Genomic DNA, 19,869 nt, shown 5'->3' with positions numbered 1-19,869 from the left:
GCTATGGGAAAATATCCATAGGCTAAAGTATATTGGACCTTGGTTTTGTTACCGATCATTTTCCAAACTTTTTAGCGGTGTCCGAAAGTTTGTCGGGGGTTGAGGGTACTCTTTGAGTTATTAGATGTTACTGTATGCAGTTTTCTTAGATATATTGACATCAACGAGCTCTAGTACTTAGTGCGAAGTCGACAATCACATCTCGGACGGTCACGTACGCGACTTTCTGTCCGACGTCGTGATGGCGGCCCAAGATGAGAAAAACCCTTACGACGACAGCAACAGACAACTGTAAGTAATGGTATTTCGGAGGTTTAGTGACTGTTTGTACAGGTGTTTCTCAATTTTGACAGCAAAAATGTTTTTTCTACCTGTGCATGTCGTGAGCAATCTACTTCAATTGAACTTTCTTTGCAAATATGGGTGAACCCTCGGCCTAATTCGTTCAGGAAATTAGCACACACCCATATGCGAAATGCATTCTTACAGTCCGACATACTGGTTTTGATGTGAGCTTCAATTTCGTATTCGTGCGTTGTTCCGCATTGTTGAATTGAATGCGTGACACCGACAGTGCAGCATGCAGTGCAGACACAACTTATCAGATTTTAACCTGACATCCACTGTAACAGAATTGAGAAACCGCCCATCGGAAACACATAGTCCAGTAAATTTACGCTTTGCATTCTGGCTAGCTGGCTGATGCCTGATCTGCTGATGGCAGTTATTTATCTGCACACCATGGCATTACTGCTACAATCGTGTTAATCATTATTTAAATTATCAGTAATTTTTATCACATTATCGATTTATGATGTATGCAGGCAGAGAACTAACTGCAACCAGCCTGAACGCAAAGTATCTTATCTGTGTTAAGGAGAACCATATGGCATTTAAAGGAGGGATGTCCCCCATAATTCGACCATCTTAAGTAAAATAATCGTAAATGGCAAAAACACCATCCAAAATTCGACCGCGCGCTGGTTTATGCATTTCCGTGCGGTCAAATTTTGGCACAGTGCACAGTACCTTGGTGCAGCTTTCTTGATTTATTGATAACTCCTTCCATACTATCTAGAATAGTGAAGTAGACCATACATGTAGTCTATGTTAAGTACGTAACCCACCGCCCCAGGCCCAGCCTTGGCCTAGCCCGGCCCAGGCCCAGCCTTACCCTAGCCCAGGCCATGCCAGGGTCCAGCAACCAGAGCTAGTACTGTAGTAGAGGGCCGGGCAGACCTCCTCTTTCTCTGTGGGCCAAAAATGCGTTGGAAATATGACAGTCTATTACAATCAGGCCTGATTACAATCCCCCCATTTTACAGAGAATTTTTCTAATCGGTCACTCATAGGAAGCAAAGAATTGCTTCTGGCCACCCACCAAAGTTTATTGGATTGCAGTCTGATGAATCCGACTTGATTGGTCAACTATCAGGTGAGTGTCGGACATGTCACGCGTGATCCTCAGTCTTGCTTCATCGGATCACCACTCGACGTGTCCATCTCTGACCTGGTAGCCAACCAACACGAGTCGGATCTATCAGACTTTGATCCGATACACTGTATTGAGTATTTTCAATTGTCTCTGTGCTCAGATGTACATTTACTACACCACACTACACTACTACATGTACAAATGCAATACATATGAATCACAACGAGTACTATTGTATACTACGCTGTACCTTAAAGGGTGTGTACAGTTCTGGTTGAGGTGAGGATTTAGCTTTTAAAGTTTTGCGAGATACATGTATTCAGAAACCACTCTATGAGATGTCAAAGAGCATGCAATTCTAAGGGGTATCAAAAGTTTTTTGGATGAAAATCGGTTTGGAAATGGCTGAGATATTCAAAAACAAGGTGAAACAAAGAGATCCTGATAAAAAGCGTGGCCTGTCGCCTTTTATTATTATCACTTTTTTTGGATATCTCGGCCATTTGAAAACCAATTTTCATCAAATAAACGTTGAATCCTTCTTAAAATTACATGCTCTTTCATATTTCATAAGAGGTTTCTCATTATCTCACTTAGGAATGTTCAAAACATAAATCCCCACCTCAACCAGTACTGTACAGTCCCTTTAAAGGTAGGGAATCCCATTTGCACTCCTTAAATGAAGAGTTGTACAAATACAGTGGTATGTTGAAGAGAGTATCATTTTAGAAACTCCCATAAAGTATTGAAAGTGGAAGGTAACATTTAGTACATTTTTTTGACCGTTAGATTTTGAATTGAATTGTTTTCGGGGCTCACTGTAAATTCCAGTACATTACTAGGCTACCTTTGCAGACCCATGTACTGCATGTGTGTCCATCATGTATATTTTGTGAAGAAAGTTCATCAACACTTACAAACATTTCTATATATATTCTTGCCACACACTCTATATGTTATTACATCAGCTCTTGTACTTTTACATTTGTGTTTATAGATCACAAATACAGAAGAATGCAACAAAAAGGCTTAAGTGTGGCTGACACACAGAACTACTGAGTAGTTGAGTTTTGTGCATTATTCAAATTTTAGATAACTGTTGACTTCCACATTTCTAAGCAGTGGCCTAAGCAAGTCCCCTGAGGTTCATATTTAAAGGGACATTCCAGACGATTTTCATAATTTCACATCATGTAGTACATAAATTGACAACTCCATTAGATTTATGGAATTTATTGTGGTTCTTGAGCAGAGAAACAATACTTTGAAAAACCTTAAACAAATAACACTGAACAAGGATGATGACATAGGAGGTTCACATATTTCAGAAATGTAGCAGTGTAATTTCATTACAATACTGCTTGCTTGCAAGTTCACCTGTGTATAATCTATGCATGCCTTCTTCTTTTGTTCTGCTTCCTTGAGCCCCAACTCATGCATTCTTATGGTGACTCTGCCATGTCATCATCCTTGTTCATTGCAATTGGTTCTAAATTTTGAAAATATTCTTATTCTTCATCCCAATTATCACAAATTCTGAAACTCTGTCCTCAGTAGAACTAATTTATAGTTGTTCAAATGTAAAAATCTGAAAATCATCTGGAGGTCTCCTTTAATGTTTTGCTGCATTTTGGGAGGTCTGTAAAAGGTATCCCCTACCTTTAAAGTGTTAATAATGTACAAGTACTTTGTAACTTGTTGGCTGAAACTTCTTCACTAGAAATTAAAAACTATTTAAAGGTACATACAGTACACTGTAAATGTAGCTGTTCAATTGGATGCTGTGTTCTCCATCAGCTGTTATAGAATGTGACTCTACCACCATGTGCTGTACATATATGTACACTGTAGGTAATACTGCCTTCTGATATATGTCACAATGCTCAACATTATCTGTTTCTTTTTTTTCCAACTCGTGTCTTTTCCCATGCAATTTGCTCGCAGATGGCACTTTGGAAGCATTTCCCGCAGCGAAACGGACAACTACCTGAGCCAGAAGAGACCGGGTACATTTCTCGTGCGGGACAGCCGTACTTGCCCCGGAGACTCGGTTCTATGCGTCAGGTACGAAGTCACTAGTTGTAGAATGTCCATGGATAGAGGCTACAGTGTAGGTGCTAGTGTACTACAGTTTGTGCCTACATTTTGTACTACGTGACATACAGTGCACTCCTGTTAAACATGGTTTCTATATTTTATAACAAAATTCTCATCACAACAAAGTAAAAAAAAAAAGTTATCATCTACATGTACATATATCGTTTCATAGTTTACAGTTCAGCTATAAAAAAGAATTGATGTCACAAAAGAAAACTGAACACTGGTCCTTTTTGTGGGCTTTGTTTGAACTGGAGTGCTCTGTATAATGATGTTGGGAAGCTACATGTATCCTGCGACATATATGTATATATGCCATGTATTTTGCAAGTTTTGGGAGTCGGGTGCTATTCCCAAATTTTGCAACACAAGAAAACATAAACGCTGATCCCAACATGAATGTGACGTGCATGCCTACAGTGTACTCATACTCACTGTACATGTACTGGGTATGCAGTTTACACAGTCCATGATAAGGTTTATTGTATGTGATAATGCATTTAAAGGGCAAGTTCACCTTCATTAACATAAGGATTGAGAGAATGTAGCAATATTAGTAGAACACATCGTTGAAAGTGTGAGGAAAATCGGACAATCCGTTCAAAAGTTATGAATTTTTGAAGTTTTTGTGCAGTCACCGCTGGATGAGAAGACTACTGCAGTGTATGATGTCACATGCGTACAACAATATAAGGAAAATATAAAGAGAATTTCACAAAATTTCATCTTTTGAAAAAAGTACACATTCCCTTGACTCGTTACTGACATATGTTATGGGTAATATTCCCATTGCCTTTAGAAAGAGGCAAGTCAAGTGCTCTTTTATTATGAGAAAAAAGTGAAAATATGTTGAATTTTCTTTACATTTTCTTTATACTGTTGTACTCATATGACATCACGAGCCTTAGTAGTCTCCTCATCCAGCAGTTCCAACACAAAAGTTTTAAAAATTCATAACTTTTGAATGGATTGTCCAATTTTCCTCAAACTTTCACTGATGTGTTCTACTAATATTGCTGCATTCTCTCAATCCTTATGTTAATGAAGGTGAACTTGTCTTTAAGTAAGCCTAAGTCTTGGTTTTTGACTTTCTCTGTCCATTGCTGTACTTCACAATCACAAATTTTGCCACTTAAAGAAATTTTGGGATGTCACGATTCATGAAAAATTTGACTTGCGAAGTACAAGCCATATAGAGTATACTTGGTAATGATAGTACAGTGTATTACATATGATAGTGATGATGATGATTATGTTGGTGACAATAATAATGATAATGATAATGTGAGAATGGTGATGATAATTATCATGTAATGATAATGATAAGATTAAAGATAGTACAATGTAATCACAATCATTAACAGTATTTTTATTTCTATCGTTAGCATCATTATTGTTATCCTACAGATATAAATTGGATTTGTATTTGCATTCCCTATAACCTGTCTTGAATGCAATCTGAAAAGTGTTCAAGTCTTCTAAAAAGAGATCACATCATTTCTATGTTGCCTTGCCTTTTTGTTTTGGTTGCAGCGAAAACAGCAAAGTTTCACATTACATTATCACAAGAAAGGGAGACCAGTTTGTTATAGGAGACCAAGCTTTCTCCTCGTTACCTGAAATCATCAATTTTTACCGGGGCCACTACCTCGACACGACCGTTCTACTAGAACCAGTGAGTATACTTACTAAACCCTGCCCACAGTTCCCCACCCAGCCCTGCCCCACCTTGTGCCTCCTCAACTCAACCCAATCCCACCCTTCCCCACCTAACTACAATATGTAACCCTAATTATCAAACCCACTGAAGACTACATTGTAGTACTGTAAAAGTGGAAATTCTTGCAGTGTTGTGTATTTTCGCGCGTTCGTACAACCAGGAACTACAGTAGCACAAACATAAAAGCCCATGAATATTTTTGCTTGAGACTTGTTCCAGTAGTTTATGTCTATATTCCACAGAATTAAAAAACAGGTGAAAATTACTTACTGGAAAATATCCACTTTTACAGTATTCCCAATTATAATCAGGCAGGTGTCTATGGGAGCACATATTATATCATCATCAGTGCGTGCAGTCCCTGGGGGATGTTTCATAAAGCTGTTCGTAAAGTTACGAACAACTTACAAGAGACTGGTGATCAGTACTTGTGCTGAATTATGGAAATTCTGATAAGTATAGCACATCAGCAGAGCCCTGTTTCATAAAGCGGTTCGTAAAGTTACGTACAACTAAGCTGTTCGTAAAGTTACGAACAACTTACGAGCGACTGGTGATCAGTTCTGATGTGCTACACTTATCAGAATTTCCATAATTCAGCACAAGAACTGATCACCAGTTGCTTGTAAGTCGTTCGTAACTTTACGAACAGCTTTATGAAACAGGGCCCTGGACAGACTATTAAAGGTAATGACTACTAGTATTCTTTCATCAGGGATCATTCTGCCTCCAGCTTTCCTCACCATCCTTTGCATGATTCCTTCGGAGTGTTACCAACATTTGGTATTTGATCCTCTTTTTTAGCTCACCTGAGCCAAAGGCTCAAGTGAGCTATTGCGATCGCCCTTCGTCCGGCGTCCGTCGTGCGTCGTGCGTCGTCCGTCGTCCGTCGTCCGTCGTCCGTCGTGCGTAAACTTTTTACATTTTCATCTTCTTCTTGAAAACCCCAAGACCGATTTTCATCAAACTTGGCAGGTAGCATCCCTAGGGGGTTAGGAACTCAATTTGTTAAAATGGGCACCATGCCCCACCCAGGGGGCCCCCAGGGGGGCCCAAACCCCCCCCCCAAAAAAAAAAAAAAAATTAAGGAATCTGTAAAAATCTTCTTCTCTAGAACCAGAAGTGATAGAGCTAAGTTAATACTATGAGTTAGTACATTGATGACTGTAGTTTCAAGTTTGTTCATGGCAGAATCAGGGGTGCCTCCCTTGGGACCCAGGGGAGGGGGGTGGGGAGGGGTCCTAATGGGGCCTAAATTATACATTTTCATCTTCTTCTTGAGAACCCCATGACCAATTTTCACCAAACTTGGCAGGTAGCATCCCAAGGGGGTTAGGATCTCAATTTGTTAAAATGGGCACCATGCCTCACCCAGGGGCCCCAGGGGGGCCCAAATCCCCCAAAATTAAGGAATCTGTAAAAATCTTCTTCTCTAGAACCAGAAGTGATAGAGCTAAGTTGATACTATGAGTTAGTACATTGATGATTGTAGTTTCAAGTTTGTTCATGGCAGAATCAGGGGTGCCCCCCGTGGGACCCAGGGGAGGGGGGTGGGGAGGGGTCCTAATGGGGCCAAAATTATACATTTTCATCTTCTTCTTGAGAACCCCATGACCAATTTTCACCAAACTTGGCAGGTAGCATCCGTAGGGGGTTAGGATCTCAATTTATTAAAATGGGCACCATTCCCCACGCAGGGGCCCCGGGGGGGGGGGGGGGGGGGGGGAACCCCCCAAAATGAAGGAATCTTTAAAAATCTTCTCTAGAATCAGAAGTTATAGAGCTATTAAGATAATACTATGAGTGAGTACATTAATGACTGTAGTTTCAAGTTTGTTCATAGCAAATCCAGGGGTGCCCCTCTTGGGGGGCGGGGGGGGGGGGGGGGGGGGGGGTTGGGAAGGTCCAAATGGGGGCCTGAATTGTACATTTTCATCTTCTTCCTGAAAACCTCAATTTATCAAAATCTCAATTTATCAAAATGGGCACCATGCCCCACCCAGAGGGCCCCAGGGGGCCCCCAATCCCCCAAATTAAGGAATCTTACAAAAATTTGGGCCCTTATTGTACATTTTCATCTTCTTCTTGAGAATGCCTGGTCAAATTTTAGTAGAGCTGTGAATAATTTAGATTAGTGACTGCGTGAAAGGTGAACTTGCGATACTCAGGTGAGCGCTAGACCCGCGGGTCTCTTGTTTTTTTGTCTGGCCCCCCCCCCCAACATTCGTCTTGTTTGTATGTTTGTATGTTTGCTTGTTTGTTTGATTTCGATTTATTGTAGGTTGCAATAGAGTTTAGTGTTTTTAAGACAAATGCCTGCATACCTGATATGAAATGGCATTTTAATTTACAAAATGAGAGTGTCCCATAATAACATGCTTTTGAAAAGCTTTGTCAGAAAACTGTGCATGAGAGTGCTCTGGCAAGATGTCCCCTAGACTTACCAAAGACTTTTTGTACCAGACAGCCTCGGCCAGTCTTTTAATACCATCTGTAGCTGCATGCGTTATTGTATGAGTGCTATCAGCGACTGTGAGGTTAATATTGGAAATAAGATAGATAGAAGATGGATAGTATATAGATAGATGGATCTAGATCAAGATTAAAAGAGAAATAAAAAGATTTGAGATTAGTATTGGAGATAGATAGATAGATAGATAGGGTGATAGATAGATAGATAGATAGATAGATAGACAGACAGATAGATAGAAAGAGAAATAGATTTTTTTTTTTTTTTTTTTTTGCCCTTAAAGGGTGTGTACAGTTCTGGTCGAGGTAAGGATTTAGCTTTTAATGTTTTGCGAGATATTCAGAAACCACTCTATGAGATGTCAAAGAGCATGCAGTTCTAAGGGGTATCAGAAGGTGATTCGATGAAAATTGGTTTTGAAATGGCTGAGATATCCAAAAATAAGGTGAAACAAAGAGATCCTAATAAATTTGTGGCATGTCGCCTTTTATTATTAGCACTTTTTTGGATATCTCAGCCATTTGAAAACCAATTTTCATCAAATAAATGTTGAATCCTTCTTAAAATTACATGCTCCTTCATATTTCACAAGAGGCTTTTCAAGAGGTCTTTAACATGTTCCCTATGCATGAGATCTTTGAAGACCTGTGGGTTTTTTATTGCACCTGGCAAGTTTCATGCGTGTAGTGGATTGCGACCGGCAAAGTACACTGAAAACTAGACTGGTTACATGGAAGATGTTTTAACACCTCTCTATCTGTGTTACTTTATAATCAGTAGGCATCTCTTTATACTTGCCTGACTTTCAATACAAAACTGCAAAGTGGATGTGAAAACTTTGCCTTTGGTATGCTGTTTTTAGAGCATTTTTATCCCTTTTGTTCCTAAGCGACATTATCGGTGATAGTCTGCCGTCTATCCAGCATGCAAACTTCCCCTTTCCCCCTCCAACATGCTTTCAAAAACTTGCCTGTCATTGTGCACTATTCTAACACATGCATGGTATGCTTCAGTGTACATAGTTTGTGAATGTTATGATTATCATTCTCAAATTATAATTGTGACTACTGTTTTTATATTGTTGTTATTCTGTTATTATTATTATATTATAATTATAATTGCAATTATTATTATTATTATTATTATTATTATTATTATTATTATTATTATTATTATTATTGTTAGCATTATTGTTGTTATTATTATCATTGTTGTTTATTATTATTAATTTCATTGATATTGTTTTTATTGTTATTATCAATTCTTCTTTAATTGTAAGCAGAAGTACTACAGTAGGTGCTTCTATTTCTTCTACTGCATTATCTTTATTAGATTGAATAGAAAAAAGAAAGAAAGAAAGAAAGGGAGATAATGTTTCTCTTTTGTCCCAGTCAAATACATGAGCTTAATTCAGTGCAGGATTTGATATCTCCTTTACATGGTTTAGAAAGGACAGTTTGATGGCAGTTCTTTTGGAATGTACACTGCAGATGAGTTCATTGTAGTACTGTACTTCTTGATCTGTCCACTTGTGGTGTACATTACTCTCACAACCTTTTGTGAGAGTTGTGTAAGAAGAACAGTGTTGAGATCTGAAGCAGTGCTGTTGGAACTACATGTATTTGCAGGGCATTCATGCATGCACTAAAATGGTGAAAGTGTGTGTGTGTGTGTGTGTGTGTGTGTGTGTGTGAATTGATTAATTGATAGTATTGATTAAAGCTACAAGTAGTCTTTAACATCAAACTGCATGATGTTTGTATCTTGTTTGTAAATTCCCAATGCACTGGGTGTGAAAAAGTGTGACCTGTATGAAAGTATGTGTATAATGCATAATACAATATTGCACATCCTGTAAAAGTGAATATTTTCGCATTCACCTAATTTTAAATTTTCTGCTGAGTAAGATGAATATCATACACTTTTAATTCTGCAGAATCTTAAAAGACATTGCATAGTGGCACATTTTACATGATATAACAAGCAAAAATATTTGCATCATGCTTCTATTTTCACGCTAATTTCTGGTTGCATGAGATGTGCAAAAGTTTTCACACCACGAAAGCTTCTACCTAGTACACATAGGACTGTCTTCAGCCAAATGCTGTGCCACGTAATTTTAAACATTACACAGTTTGTATGCATTGTGCACTTTTGTCCGGTATCAAAAGAGTATTTACACAACCAAAATAGGAGTGCTCCCCAAAGTGGTGCAGCAAAAGATTATGTGTTTGTGTCTTTTAGTGTGTCACGAAATCCGTCATATCCTGTCACATACAAACCACAAAAAAAAAGAAAAAGAAAAACATTTTAAAATGGTGTTGAACTGAATAATGACACTCCAAGAATCCTGCATGAGCAAAATTATTGCTCTTGTGATGATAAAAAAGAGTAAAACATTACAAGTTCAACAATAAAATTTTTACTGAAATCGGGTGAAAAATAAGGAAGTTATGACATTTTGTAAGCTTCGCTAATTTTTCAGGAAACAGTTCTTGAGTAGTCAATATGAATGCAAATGGCAAAGTGAGCATGTCATACCCTCACAACTTGCATACAAACTGTATAAAATTGTGGAATTCCCAGTTTTCCATTAAAATGCAATTATGCCTGAGGCTCAAATCCTGATATCTAAAAACTGATCACTATTCTGAAGTTATTCAACCAGGAATAACAATACATTAACATCATGTTTTAGACTTCAGTGACAGGCAGATCTGAATTTTCGTCATTTTTTTGTACACAATCAATTAAAAAATTATGAGGTTATGACATGGTCAGCTTTACGCTCATAGGCATACAATCCACTGTGCAAGAACTGTTTTGCAAAAATAAGCAAAACTTCAAAATTTCACAACTTCCTTATATTTCGTCCGATTTCAGTCAATTTCTTACTATTGAATGTAATACTATTAGATTTTACTCTATTTTATTAGACTATTAACTTATTTTTGGACTGGATTTCCCTATAAAAGAACTGCTATTGTACTCCTTTAAAGATAATAAAAAGTTTTGGTACCTCAAAAATTTCCTTGTCTTAGTTTGTGTTTCAGGTTAAAGTACCTTTCATATAACTAACACTGTGAGACTTACTCGCCCCAAAGTGCTCTCATGTCTTAGTAATCATGTAATTAACTGCGACCAGCAGCCCCATACGCATAGCGACCAGCAGTCCCATACGCATAGCGTAATCGGGCTTCGCATTGTAGCATTCAGGATCATGACAGAGTTAGTATTGCGGGATAAATGTTAACTTAAAATCCCCAAAATTCTTCAATTTGAAGACTTAGCAATTAAGGTGAAGTATTGAAAACAGGCTTCGGGCAATGTTTGGTTCTGCCTAGATAGTCCCTTTCTGTTCGAATTGATGACTGAATGTGACTCGGCCGAGAGGACCTTGGGAGAGCTACATACACCATGTACACTGAATACTACAGCCAGTGCATGCGAACACATCACATGCACACAAATTTCAAATCCCATATCAGCGGATAAGATGTTTGTGTGCGCATGCGCTGGCCGTAGTAGTCGGTGTATGCATCGGTCCATGGTGTATGTAGCTCTCCCAAGGTCCTCTCGACCAAGTCACATTCAGTCATCAATTCGAAAAGAAAGGGACTATTGGCAGAACCAAACGTTGTTCGAAGCCTGTTTTCAATACTTCAACTTAATTGGTAAGTCTTCAAATCGAAGAAATTTGGGGATTTTAAATTGACATTTACCCGCGATACTAATTCTGTCATGATCCTTAATATTACAATGCGAAGCCCCATTACGCTATGCGTATGGGGCTGCTGGTCGCAGTTAACTATGCGTACAATGGGCTGTACGCTGCTGGTCGCAGTCAGAGGTTTCGTACAATATTTATCGACGCTGTACGGCGACGGCTCTGGTACGAAACCATTATTGCATGATTACTAAGACATGAGAGCACTTTGGGGCGAGTAATTCTCACAGACAACGTACTTTAACGTGAAACACAAACCAAGACAAGGAAATTCAGGGAAACTTTTGAGGTACCAAAACTTTTTATTATCTTTAAACATGACTACATACATGTACAACCACCACTGCTATACAGTAACTACAATGTACAACTATCAGTATCAGGGCTACCACTGTGCTGCTGAGTCTCCTTGATAGGGAACTTATTCCCAGTGAGAGGTGTAATGTGCCTGTGCTGTAGTAACGGCAGTAGTCACTGCTGTTACTACATTTGTACTACGTTGATGACTACTACAATGTAATTTAATACTACTACTGCTATTGCTACCATATACTACTGCACAACTCGTACTACAGTAAGTACTACAATCATGACTACTACAGTGTACAGTGTATGTGTACTGCTAATGGTATCAGAAGCACTGCTACCACCAGTAGCAATGTGCAACTATTTCTGAATGAAATACATTGTACTCTTGCTAATGCTGTAGAGTGAGTAACATACTAAAATTTCAGCTGATGAACAATGTATTTCAAATGGTATCCTGTATACTTCTATAGTAAAATGTATTAAGTTAATTTGTGTAGCAGTGGTGTAAAAATGCATAGCAAATTGCGATGCGATATCATGGAAATCATTCCCTGAAATGGCCCCCCCAAAATGTAAAATCATAGAATTGTAGACTGCACCCTGTATAAAAACCTGTGCCTGCTAGCAGCTGCCATATTTTATTTGAATCTGGTGGATATGACTGGATCTACTCTCCCCTACTCAGTCATGTACGTACAGCTGTAGCAAGCCAGAGGTTTCCATGTTGATTGCGATTCCATGAATTCCAATGCAGTGTTACTGTCAATATGACACCAAAGACATACTACTCCTGGAATGGAATGTCAATACAGGAGTGATGCTATAAACTTTAAACTCTACATTTACCAGAAATACTTGGTACCTTTGAATGTTTACTTGTATGATGCATTGTGTGCAAACATTTGGTATGATTATGATTAATGCAAATGATTTTGTATGCTGTTTTTGTGGCGGGGAGTGTGTGGCTGACTTTCAATTTCCTTATACAATGTAAATAAGCCTTTCCCACTATAAATAGGTCATACACAGCAACCCCGTTTACACGAGAAATACTCCCCCTTTCAAGCATTATAATCATGAAGCGAAATGATTCGCAGCAGCTCAAGAAGGCGAGCTCTCACGCTTGAAAAGTTCTTTCCCAAGGGACAGTCTCCCAAAGATCGACCGTGTACAGTATTTTATTTAAGGTGTGAATGGGGCCTCACCAAGTGTGTTCCGCTGTTGCCATTTCTCTGACATTCAGGTGTACATGGATATTTATGCATTGTACATTGGTGTCATGGGCTAATTGATAATCCATTCATTCATGCATTGTGTCTACTTCCTCCCTCTCTCTCTCTCTCTCTCTTTCTCTCTTGCCTTCTCTCCTGCTCTCTCCCCGCCCCCCGGTTTATATCTTTTCTCCATTCCTGTCCATCAGTGTCCACAGCGGCAGATGGCTCCGCCCCCTCTCGCCCCACCCCAACCACCGCCACAAGAGAAGGTAAGGAGACGTGACTCCCCCATCCCCCCGCTTCACACACTCTGCAGTGTTACATGTAGCTCTTCGTACTGTAACGTAGACTAGAGTGTGTTCACATTTCCTGATCTACAACAGCTGTCTGTCATGTTATGAAATGGTCCTCATGGCTGTGCATGTAACTGGTTGGGTTCAATACACACTGAGCATTCTCCATTTTCAATGAGCTGTGCATCTGACACTCGAATTGTGGGGGCTATGGAAAGTGTACTGCTCTCAATTTTTGTTACATTCTCTTTCGCTGTCATGTTCTCCCATTTTCCATTTATATTCATGGATTGTTTCGTTCATACTTCATATACATGAGTTCTTTGTCTTCTTTTATAGTGCATTGTTATTGTGGTCTTGCATAGTTTATTTCCTGATGTGTATTCTGCCACATATTAAAATGCACTCTATTTGCAAGAGACCCTTCACACACAACACTGTTTTTGTGACTTCAGTATTATACACTGTAGCACCAGTCCCACATACCAACTTCTTAAACCCACTCAAAGTATTGAATTTATGATTGATTCTAAAATTAGCAGCACATTCTGAGAGATTATTAAAATTGTTGCCCTTCTCAAATTGGCTCTTGTCATAGTGTTTGTTGTTGATTTTATGAATTTGACCATTTCCTATCTAACCTTTCTCCCATTAAAACAAGATTTCTGCCAATAATAAACAAAAAGTGTCCTTTCCTTATCCCATCTACATGTATGGCAGATATCGGCAAAATCAAACAGTGAGGGTAGTATTAAAAGATAATCGTAGGATATTGATCGAAAAATATAAAACAAGTTTTTAGTAGTTTTATACTTCTTTCTGCTTTCCTTTGATGCAATGCCCCATCAGTCCAGTTCATGTTCTTTCTTTTCTTTTGGTTCTACTTTGACATTGCACCTTGTTTTTCAAGTTTTCCTTTTCTTCCCTAAATTGGACCTGCATAGTAAATGCAGGCATCTCTGGTAGCATTGTGTACATAGATTTTGCCTGTCAGCGTACAATGAGAGTCGGTTTTTACTTCTGTAGGATACGTTGCAATAAGCATGCAATAAGATAGGGCTAGATATTGTAAGTAGTCTTGTCTATTTAAATGGGTATTACTCCCATACTTTTTGTGCTGTTGGTGAAATGCAAAGAAAAAAAAAGAAGAAAAAGAAAAGAAAAGATGAATGAATTGAATGAGATCGAAACAGTGGTGAGGGTATAAATGACTGGTCCCGGTGTAATGATACATCTGGAAGTGGCCATATCACCGCTGTCTGCCCATCATTAGAGACGGCCCAATGTCTCGAGAGAAGTGAAAGTTAGTCCTTCATTGCATGACATTTTATTGTGTGAAATGGAAGGGAGACGTCTTTCTCTTGAAAGACATCCGTCTCTTGGACTTTGCCTCCCAAGAGGCGCTGCTGAAAATTAACTCATCATGTTCTGGAGTAGTTTTGTTGCAGAAAATTATTGATCTTTAAGTTTGCAACTCTGAATTTTGATACATACAGTGTATCCCTCACTGGAGAGAAAAACTGCATTGTATAAATGGAACTGGTTGACTCTATTCTGATCTACCCGAGTGGGTGGGAAAAGGGAAAATCCCTTCTTAAAGAACAAGTCCACCTTTATAAACATGTGGATTGAGTGAATGCAACAATATTGGTAGAACACATCAGTGAAAGTTTTGGGGAAATCAGACTATCCGTTCAAAAGTTATGAGTTTTTAAAGTATCTGCACAGTCACTGCTGGATGAGAAGACTACTACAGTGTATGATATCAGATACTGTATGCGTACAACGAATATAAAGAAAATAAAAAGAGAATTTCACGAAACTTCACTTTTTGTCTCGCCCACCGGAGGTGAAGGTGAGACTAAGGGATCCAAATGGCGTCCGTCCGTCGTCCGTCCGTCGTCCGTCACAAATGTTAAAGTTTACCTGCAAGACTCTCTTATGATGCATAACTTGGCATCTGTTACAGCAATGGCAGCCACACTTGGGTGATAGAAGCAGTAGGGGTATCTTCATGTTATGGTGTTGTCAGAGGTCATGTGATGATGTCAAAGGTCATTTGAGGTCATAAAGAGTATGTGCAAGACTCTCTTTTCTATGTTAAAGTTTACCTGCAAGACTCTCTTTTGACAAATAACATCACATAAGTTGCTTGGATTACAACCTAACTTGGGTCATAGATGCACTGGGGGGACCTTCATGTTATGGTGCCGTTGGAGGTCACAGGATAAAGTCAAAGGTCATTTGAGGTCAAATGTTAAAGTTTACTTGCAAGACTCTCTTATCACATGTAACTCGACACATGTTGCTACAATGGCAATCAAACTTGGGTGATGGATGCACTGGGGGTACCTTCATGTTATGGTGCCGTAAGAGGTCACATGATAAGGTCAAAGGTCATTTGAGGTCATACGTTAAAGTTTACTTGCAAGACTCTCTTATCACACGTAACTCAGCACATGTTGCTACAATGGCAATCAAACTTGGGTGATGGTAGATGTCTCTTGGGAAGTTGAAGGTAACCAAAAGGTCAAAGGTTACAGACAGGGGTCAACGAAGTTTTAGGGCCCAATGTTAAGTTTTTAGGGCGCATTTCGTTTATGGCTCATAACTTTTGATCCCTTTGTCCGTTTGTGACCAAACTTGGATGGTAGATGTCCCTTGGGGAGTTAAAGGTCATCACAAGGTCAAAGGTCACAGAAAGGGGTCAACAAATTTTTAGGGCCCAATGTTAAGTTTTTATGGCGCGTTTCGATTATGGCTCATTACTTTTGATCCCTTTGTCCGTTTGTGACCAAACTTGGGGCTGCTGGTCGCAGTTAGCTATGCGTACAATGGGCTGCACGCTGCTGGTCGCAGTCAGTGGTTTCGTACAATATTTATCGACGCTGTACGGCGACGGATCTGGTACGAAACCATTATTGCATGATTACTAAGACACGAGAGCACTTTGGGGCGAGTAATTCTCGCAGACAACGTACTTTAACGTGAAACACAAACCAAGACAAGGAAATTCAGGGAAACTTTTGAGGTACACCAAAACTTTTTATTATCTTTAAATATCAAATGTGGGGTCCCACAGGGAAGTTTATTAGGTCCGCTTTTGTTTCTCGTATATAAATGATTTTTGTAGGTCATCAGATGTTCTTTCCTTTATCCTCTTTGCGGATGACTCAAATTTATTTTTTTTCGCACAATGATCCTCTTACTCTTGTAAATACAATAAACTCAGAATTAGAAAATGTCGCCCAATGGATAAAGGCAAATAAATTATCTCTTAATTTTCAAAAAACAAAATATATGCTTTTTAGCAACTCTATAGAGACACTACCTGTTGACATTGTTTTTGATGGGACTCCACTGGAAAATGTTTCCCATATTAAATTTCTGGGTATAACGGTTGATAACAAGCTTTCATGGAAATTCCATATTGATAGTACAGTGTATGTAAAACTATTTCACGAAATATTGGTATAATTAACAAGATTGTAAATTTTGTCTTCCTTTGTCGTCCCTGATTACATTATATTCATCTCTCATATTGCCATACTTAAATTATGGTATTCTTGCGTGGGGAAATACATACATTGTATCAAACATTCTCAGATAAATTACTTTTATTACAAAAAAGTCACTCCGTATTGTATGTCATACTGCATTTCTGTCTCATTCTGACCTGTTATTTTTTGAAAACAAAATATTGAAAATTAAGGATTTGTATTTGTATAATCTAGGACAATTTATGTTTAATTATGATACAAAAAATCTTCCAAATATATTTGAAACAATGTTTCCAAGAAATCAGTCCGTTCATAATTACCCAACAAGGCGTTCAAATGAGTTTCATTTGCCCCTTTTCAGAACTCTGCTAGCTCAGAACACCTTTATTTACGATGGAAAATTTAACCCTAAATATGGGGAAAAGGTTAGTATCATGTGAAAGATTAAGTTTTAGACTAAAATTATCATTATAATCCATTTCCTTGACCCCTAAAACATGGGGTTAGACACCAAAACCAACACAAAAGACCAAAAAATAGCTGAGTTATGGCCAAAAATGTCTTTTTAAAGCCGAAACGGCGGCCATCTTGGATTTTTTACGATTTCGGCCGGGGCACCCCGGATTTCGCATTTTTTCCATTCTTTTTTTCAAAAAAGGTGTCAGTAGGCGAAAAGTCATGAAACTAAGGTGTGATGAGCATGTTCTGAAAATGTGACCCAAAATTGACCCTCTATAGCCCACCTCTAATGTAATGATCTTTTGTGAATGTTTTTATCCAAAGTGGAACTTTTCACCAAATTTCAAGTCAGAATTCAGAAAATTACAAAAAATCCCTCAATAACGTACACATTCCCATAGAAGACTATTGATTTAGTACATTGTACACTTCCACTGACTTGTACACAAATCGTCCAACGTGTTACTGAAATGTCCCACGCGTTACTAAATTTAATTAAAAATTGTAAGTATGAGATTTATCAGACTAACTTTTTATCTCTTGGATATGATTAGGTCCATTGTGAATTTGGTCTTTTGAAAGTTTGAAGTCAATTAAATCATTAACTTTTATGCAAATGAGAAATAATGACCTAAAAAAGTAACGTGTGGGACATGCTAATTTTGGCCCATCCCTCATTTGCATATTTAATCAGTTGAGAAACTGAAAATCACAGTCATGATAACTTGTTATTCAGACTTAAGGTCACCGTACTTATTTTCATAAAAAACTTGTAAAAATTAAAAGATATATTTTAAAATGCAGAATTTTTGAATGTCCCACACGTTACTCTAAATTTTAATATATATGCAGATTGATTAATTTATTGCTGGTTATGCGGAAGGATTTTTACTTTTTCATTTTAAAATTCATGTATTCTAACTTCTTAGCTTTAAAATGATACCAAGTTTATGTAGATTGACCCATTTTGAATTTTCAGTCTTGTGTGATCAAATAGCTTGGACTTGCCCAAAAGCAAGTTGGTTAAAGATAATAAAAAGTTTTGGTACCTCAAAAGTTTCCCTGAATTTCCTTGTCTTGGTTTGTGTTTCACGTTAAAGTACGTTGTCTGTGAGAATTACTCGCCCCAAAATGCTCTCATGTCTTAGTAATCATGCAATAATGGTTTCGTACCAGAGCCGTCGCCGTACAGCGTCGATAAATATTTTACGAAACCACTGACTGCGACCAGTAGCGTGCGGCCCATTGTACGCATAGCTAACTGCGACCAGCAGCCCCATACGCGTAGCGTAATGGGGCTTCGCATTGTAACATTCAGGATCATGACAGAATTAGTATCGCGGGTAAATGTCAATTTAAAATCCCAAAATTTCTTCGATTTGAAGACTTACCAATTAAGTTGAAGTATTGAAAACAGGCTTCGAACAACGTTTGGTTCTGCCAATAGTCCCTTTCTTTTCGAATTGATGACTGAATGTGACTCGGTCTAGAGGACCTTGGGAGAGCTACGTACACCATGGACCGATGCATACACTGACTACTATGACCAGCGCATGCGCACACAAACATCTTATCCGTTGATATGGGATTTGAAATTTGTGCGTATGTGATGTGTTCGCATGCACTGGCTGTAGTATTCAGTGTACATGGTGTATGTAGCTCTCCCAAGGTCCTCTCGGCCGAGTCACATTCAGTCATCAATTCGAACAGAAAGGGACTATAGGCAGAACCAAATGTTGCCCGAAGCCTGTTTTCAATACTTCACCTTAATTGGTAAGTCTTCAAATTGAAGAATTTTTGGGCTTTTAAGTTAACATATATCCCGCGATACTACATCTGTCATGATCCTGAATGCTGCAATGCGAAGCCCGATTACGCTATGCGTATGGGACTACTGGTCGCTATGCCTATGGGGCTGCTGGTCGCAGTTAATTGCATGATTACTAAGACATGAGAGCACTTTGGGGCGAGTAAAGTCTCACAGTGTTAGTTATATGAAAGGTACTTTAACCTGAAACACAAACTAAGACAAGGAAATTTTTGAGGTACCAAAACTTTTTATTATCTTTAACTGGGTGCTAAATGTAGCTTTACAACTGCAGTGTTTCAATGTGTAAACATGTAGGGACATTGGAATCACCACTGACTGCGAAATGGGTCTATTTCCTGTGTACATTGTATGCGTATCTTTTGGATCAGCTGCCTTTGAAGAAATACAAATCACAAAACTGAAGTCCATGTTTGCCACAGTCTGCCAGTACAAATATTGGAATGAGGAATTAGCCATTAAGCCATCCACTTTGGGGTATTTCCTAGTTTAACCTTTACATTTTTTCCCTTTTAATTTCTCATTTCTTGCTGAGGTGAAGCAAAGGGAAGTTTTTGTAACTTTTTTCTTTTTCCTTTTGGCTTTCCCAAACTGTTTAATTTTAACCACAACATTTTTATTTATTTATTTATTTATTCATTTATATCCCCCCCAAATCTAAACATGCCTTGATTTACAGCCTAGTTGTAGAATACAGTAACTGTTACAATATAAGTGTACAGTGAATTTAGCCTTGTATAAAGCCACTGCGAGATATGTTTTTTAATAGGTGTGTCATGGATTCCATGGAATTTAGATGTCCCTTTTGCTGATGAAG

The 19,869-nt window shown here is 38.5% G+C and overlaps 1 protein-coding gene across 1 annotated transcript in view; it reads left to right on the top strand.

The window, feature by feature from the left end:
• The first annotated feature begins 21 nt into the window (after window positions 1–21).
• LOC140226369 (adapter molecule Crk-like) overlaps window positions 22–19,869 on the top strand; it is a 53,833-nt gene continuing 33,985 nt past the window's right edge. The window contains exons 1-4 of the mRNA XM_072306852.1: window positions 22–291; window positions 3,380–3,499; window positions 5,066–5,207; window positions 13,179–13,241. Of these exons, the coding sequence (XP_072162953.1) occupies window positions 242–291; window positions 3,380–3,499; window positions 5,066–5,207; window positions 13,179–13,241 (375 nt within the window). The 5' untranslated portion in view covers window positions 22–241. The remainder of the gene's footprint in view (window positions 292–3,379; window positions 3,500–5,065; window positions 5,208–13,178; window positions 13,242–19,869) is intronic.

Source organism: Diadema setosum, chromosome 3, assembly GCF_964275005.1.
Source record: "Diadema setosum chromosome 3, eeDiaSeto1, whole genome shotgun sequence".
Classification (NCBI taxonomy): Eukaryota; Metazoa; Echinodermata; class Echinoidea; order Diadematoida; family Diadematidae; genus Diadema; species Diadema setosum.
This window is presented reverse-complemented; position numbering and strand designations above follow the sequence as displayed.